Here is a 6,000-nt window from a genome sequence, read left to right as displayed (position 1 = left end):
ATCCAGGTTTTAATAATGAACTGGGACGGTTCCTTATGCAAGTTCAGTCTATTGACAGATATAGTGTGGTGATTGAAAAGTATAATATAACACCGCAGGGCATGTTTAATATTCTTATTATTTAATATTTCGATTGTTTTTGTGGTCTAAGGACATGGATACAACGGTGTGTTTTTGTAAACAGCCCAACCGGTAACAGGGAGACGGTCAGTAACTACACCATGTATCTGTGGACAAATTCATTATTCATGCTTGCAAAAATGGACACGAGTGGAGCAGAGCAGTGCGTGTGAGTGTGTGTGAGAGCAAAGAACAGCAGATGGTAGAGCGGCCTGTGCTCACGCCCTAGCTGAGCAGTTTCAGAAGGAGAGTGCGCATATTTGTGTGTCTTGAGCAGACAAGCAGATGGGGAAAGGTGTGTTTAATATTCACACGGCACGGGCCACAGTGGCACAGAAAGGCCAAGTCATCACTATTCAAGGATGTTCCCTTCAAACGACAGCCAGAGATCCCATCCACAGTCACCATGCTGGCAGCAGACACCGAGTCCGACCTTTAGCGGGACTGTGGAGGTGAGACGGAATGGGCGGGGAGAATCGGATATCCTTGAGTGACAGCGGCACATCTTAAATCCTGTTTCTCAGATACAGAGGGAGAGAGAGAGAACGCAAGCGCCCATGTCATAGTGAGGTCTTATGCAATTTATTGCAGAAACCTGAGAATATGTCCAAATATTAAAGACCCTGTGTCACCTTTGCAACAGCACCCTCAGCTGTAGTAAACGGAAACTGCAGAGTTACAGAGAACAACGTTCCACCATCATCGAAAAGAACAAACTTGATACCCTGGGTAATCAAAGGATCTTTTATTTATTCATTGCAGACTATCCACATAAGTTTGTTACAGTATTCATCAGGTGGGAGTTAGCTGAACATGTCGACCCAGGCAAATGGACTTACCAAACACAGAGGATGGACAGAAACTGCTGTGGGAATTATGAACTGGAGGTCTTTATAGTAATATTTTGATGTTGTGTTCTTTAATGTTGTTCTGAGGAGCAATAGATCATGCTGAGCCCTTCCAAATCAGTACAAAATGCATGGGAACGTGTTTTTTTAAAGGTAGAAAACATTGCTCAACAAAGGATGTCAGACGGGCGCGTTGCTTGGACTTCATGCTTCTGCAGTTGTGGGTAGGACTTGAACGAACACAGTTTTTCCGCTGAGCGTCTTCAGAGGGCAGTCTTCCTTGAGCTCTGCAGCAAAAGGGGAAAAGCAAACGCAATCAGCCAACAGTGACATTAGCAGAGATATTCCACATGAGCCATGGGGAAGTGGCAGAACGAGGAAAGCACTGAGAACACTGTGACAGCAGTCTCGGCTAAAAATAAAGATATGGGAAGATGAACGCCTGCTATTTTTCATGGAGAAACGAAGACAGAGCATCTCAATCACTGTGTCAGCATGAGCACCTCTGATGAGCGCTAACATCAGGGCTGAGGGTTACACGACCGGCTTTTCATATGGACGCGGAAATATTTCAAAATAATTCATTTTAACCAGAAGAGGAAGAACAAGACAGGAGGCAGGAAGATAAGTCTGGATGGTCCAATGCTTCTCAGAAGCTCATCCACCCAGGACAACTGTCAACTCATGAAGCGTGAGAACTGGGAATGTTCAAACTATAAAATAACCCGTATGTCATGAATCATTCAACCTTCCAGGATATCAGTCTTCAGGATATCCAGAGCGACCTACAATCAGTAGTTACAGGGACAGTCCCCCTGGAGCAACTTAGGGTTAAATGTCTTGCTCAGGGACACAATGGTAGTAAGTGGGATTTGAACCTGGGTCTTCTGGTTCATAGGTTACTACCACCCATTGATACTGATGCAGTAAATCACATCAAAAGTTCTCTGCTTTAAAGATCCTAAAACATGAAACCCACCCCCCCCCCAAAAAAAAACACCCCCAAAATGACTGTGCGACATTTAACTGGCAGAGTAGGTACCGTCCCGCGGCTCACATTACTCTACAGCATCTGACCTCTGCTGCACAGCCACACAGTAAAAACATATGCTGCTAAGCACAGAAGTGCTGTGCATTAGCACAGAGAGAGGGGTTCTGAAGGTGGATTACACCAGAAGCAATGCATAATAATGAAGTGGTCCGACAATGTCTCATGCAAAATAACAAGCGCTGGAGAGAGCTCAGCGTGAGGCACTTCAAACAAATACGGCGGCGCTTCACACTGGAACGTTGCATAAGAGCCCTGCGAGTGGACAAGTAGATTCAACAGAGAGGGGACAATGATAAGCCAAACGAATGGTTAAAATAAATAAATAAATAAATGACTGACTGATGTCACACAGAAAAGTATGCCGATCAGAATTATATTAATATTAAAGTGATGATAATGTAGCTGCAGATGCGACATCATTGAGAAAGTAGGGTATGTGAGAGCTGACATTCACTGCTATGGACTTTTAAAAATCACACAGACAAAAAGTGCTGGTGGTCAGAGCCTCCTCTACAAGATAACGATAACTAGCAGGCAGTCCTTTGGTGTTTGCACCTGTGTATTTCTCTAACCCTAAGCTATACCTGATGTTATACTAAATCTCAACCCAACGTCTTACTCAGCATCTCCATTCATCATGAACACACCAAACGAGAAAGGATGTGCACATTGAACCTTGGTGGCACACTTTATGCTGGTTTCCCTTTAATTTGTCACCAGTGTGTAAACACCTGTGACTCCGGCAAACCCAGCAGTTGAGATCGATGACACGAGGCTCAGTGAACTCGGGGTGATGAATAGTCAAGCGGCAATGCATTCAGCCACCGCAGTTCCAGTGAAGAATTGTCCACACCGGTAATTGGATGGGTCCGTGCTTGGAAAATGACACCCATCTAATGCCTGCCTCAGTTGACAGACAGAGCTTATTACAGCTGTGCTCCTGTATGGAACAGGAATGTGGGGACCTGTCAGAAGGTCTGTACTCAGACAGGGAAGTTCTTTGTTCAATTTTCGAATTTCTATGGTTCTCTGGTTGAACACATCATTCGGGGTGAGAGCAGCAGGTTCTGCATTTCTGAAAATCTGTGGTTAAAGTAATCAGATTCAGCTCAGTCCCTGGGTTCCAATATCCTGTGGTAGAGCAACTGGACCATGAATTAGTCGTGTAATGTGAGGTTAAAGTTGATGGCCTGGTCTATACCTCAGAAATTCATACTCCCTGCTCCCTCATCCTGATTCAAAGGACGAATGTTCTGTTCTTGCGGGCTGAATCATAATCTGGTTCCAACTTCCCATGATCCACCAGCGTTAGGCAGTAGCACATTACTGTGGTATTATCACAGTACTAGAGTAACAAGCAGTGTAGTAATAATTATGCAGTTACCAAATAGTGAATAGGACATACATACAGGAAATAAATACAGTTATAAACATAATGCCACTAAACATAAATATAACAATGTTATTTGGAAACCATAAGAGAAATATAGAAGTAAAAATAAGTGTTGATAAAATACATATATACATTTACAGCATTTATCAGATGCCCTTATCCAGAGAGACTTAAAACCAGTAGTTACAGGGACAGTCCCCCTGGAGCAACTTAGGGTTAAGTGTCTTGCTCAGGGACACGATGGTAGTAAGCGGGATTAGAACCTGGGTCTTCTGGTTCATAGGCAAGTGTGTTACCCACTAGGCTACTACAACCCACGTGTGTACACACATACACACACACAGTATAGGTGATATATATATCTATCTATCTCTCTCTCTCTCTCTCTCACATTAAACGTATCAGGGGTAGGTTGGGATGGGGCATTGCAGTCCTGGGGAAAAAGCATATCTTCAACCCTAAAGCTCTTTGTACATTATACTGCAGATTACTGCTACCATAATAACTGAGCTATTGTGCAGAGGTCTTGGGAAACATACAAACAATATATTTAATGCAGAAAAGGGCCATGAGACTGATTAAAAAACACGGCAAATAAAGAGCACACAAATGAGCAAGCTATCAAAACAAGTTATCCCAGGGTGGTAATGCAAGTAGGTAATAGATGTGCCGCTTGGTTTGAAAAGTGGTCATTTTGCTTTTTTTCCAGTTTTTAATTAGCTTTAATTTGAATTTTTTTTTTTGTAAATTACATTTTGTTGCTTAATGCAAGTGTATATTACATTATACTTCTGACAAATCCTTTTTTAAAAAGAAGACTGAATTGTGTTATGTAATTATGACAAATGTTTCTTTGTAACTTCTAAACAATGAATTACAGCATTATTATGCAGTAATGCTACAGTGTAATTAATAGTCATTCAAAGGGGGGTAGAGAGCCAAATTATGACCTATTAAGTCAATTTGTGTTGCGTAAAAGAAACTAATACCTTCTGTGAGAACCTCATCCAGGAAAAGTTTGAGCTTCCTGCTGCGGAGGCCAAACACCTTGGCGGTCTCATTGAGGAGGCCGGCGTGGGTCAGGCCATTGTGGCCCACCGGGTTCGCCAGAAGGAGCGTGCCCACATCCCCGCTCTGGCACTCTGCAGCACAGGAAGAGGAAGGAATGTGGTTTAAATCATTGAACAGCCGCTGCTCGTATGTGGGTCAGCTGCTGCTGCATGTGGGTGTTCTTGTGGTGCACAGTTCACACTGCCAGCAGTTGAGATGTGGCCTGACACACATGGTGGCCTGGGGCTGTGATCAGAACAGGAGCAGGAATTGAGGGTGAACACTGCAGTACTGGTCCATTTTATATCTGACATGCTGGGATTGGTTAATGCAGCACCCCCCCATCACACACACACACACACACACACACACACAAAACATTGTACTATTTACATACAACCTTCTCATTTCCCTTTCCCTCTTAGTTTAGAGCTCGAAGAGCCCATAAAGCATTCTGAGACAGTCGAGTTAAACTACCATTATGTAAACTGGTGTTTTAAAAGGCTGTACTTGGTGGGCCAAATTCTGTCAGGCTCAGGCCGTTTAAAGCTCTAATACTTACATCAGTGCAGGTCAGTGCAGTTCATTCATTCATATGGAAGTTCATTCAGCCATATGGAAATAAAGTGCTAATAAAGAGCTGACTAACCCTCATCGGATTATCTTGTGGGAAGCCTAATCAGCATTCACAACCAGGGGTGCAGTGAACTGGAGATGGGCCGAGTCGTGGCATCTCTCATTAAGAAAGTCGTAGGAGAAGTCCAGCAAAATCTCTCAGAATGACTGACAGCTCAAATTGGGTAGAATGCCGCATACTGTGAGCTACATGGATCAGGCCGCTCTGCTTGGCGGGAGGGAGGGGAGGGGACAGGCGGACCGGAAGCTCATACCAGCTAAATGCCGTAAATGTACCTGATGGCTGTGCATTGACGAGCTGGAGGTTGACGTAGGGACACAGGAGGGAGTCGGAGCCGTTCGACTCAGTGGAGCTGGTTCCCGGGGTCGAACTCAGAGTCTGCCCACTCAGTGCAAACAAGTCACTCTTACTGGTCAGCGCTGTGTTCACAAACAGGAAACAGGAGACTTTCTTAAAATTAAAATAGTTCACAAGAAGGAGCTGAACAAAAGTCAGACAGATTTTGTAATAATTCACTCAGCTAGAGACAGAAATTATATTACCAATTAACAGTACACTGATGGCACTGGGGTTACATATTCATAATTATTAAATAGTGTTTGTAAAATTATAAAATCCATTTAATTTACAGGCACCCAGGGTTGCTTTACAAGACTGAGAAAGCATGTAATTCATTAAAAAAAAAGAAAGAAAAAAAAAAAAAAAAAAAAAAAAAAAAGATGAGCCATGATCATAGTGGTTATGCAAGTTTGAAAAACGGATATCGGGTGGGAGGAAATTCCTGAGGCGGTGGGCAGAAGGAGTGAATGCTCTGGCCCCCATGGAGACCAATGGAGAGGGAGAACAGTGAGAAGAGCAGCTGAGGAACCCCTTAAAGAGCTCATTAGTGTTGAATATACGG

General features: G+C 43.5%; 1 protein-coding gene across 2 annotated transcripts in view; it reads right to left on the bottom strand.

Annotated features, from left to right (window-relative positions):
• Window positions 1–850: 850 nt before the first annotated feature.
• iars1 (isoleucyl-tRNA synthetase 1) overlaps window positions 851–6,000 on the bottom strand; it is a 45,343-nt gene continuing 40,193 nt past the window's right edge. For both annotated transcript variants that reach the window (XM_028997611.1, XM_028997612.1), the window contains exons 32-34: window positions 5,375–5,518; window positions 4,402–4,554; window positions 851–1,255 (exon numbers count right to left, since the gene is read on the bottom strand). In XM_028997611.1, the coding sequence (XP_028853444.1) occupies window positions 1,173–1,255; window positions 4,402–4,554; window positions 5,375–5,518 (380 nt within the window). In that variant the 3' untranslated portion in view covers window positions 851–1,172. The remainder of the gene's footprint in view (window positions 1,256–4,401; window positions 4,555–5,374; window positions 5,519–6,000) is intronic.

Source organism: Denticeps clupeoides, chromosome 12, assembly GCF_900700375.1.
Source record: "Denticeps clupeoides chromosome 12, fDenClu1.1, whole genome shotgun sequence".
In the NCBI taxonomy this organism is placed as follows: Eukaryota; Metazoa; Chordata; class Actinopteri; order Clupeiformes; family Denticipitidae; genus Denticeps; species Denticeps clupeoides.
This window is presented reverse-complemented; position numbering and strand designations above follow the sequence as displayed.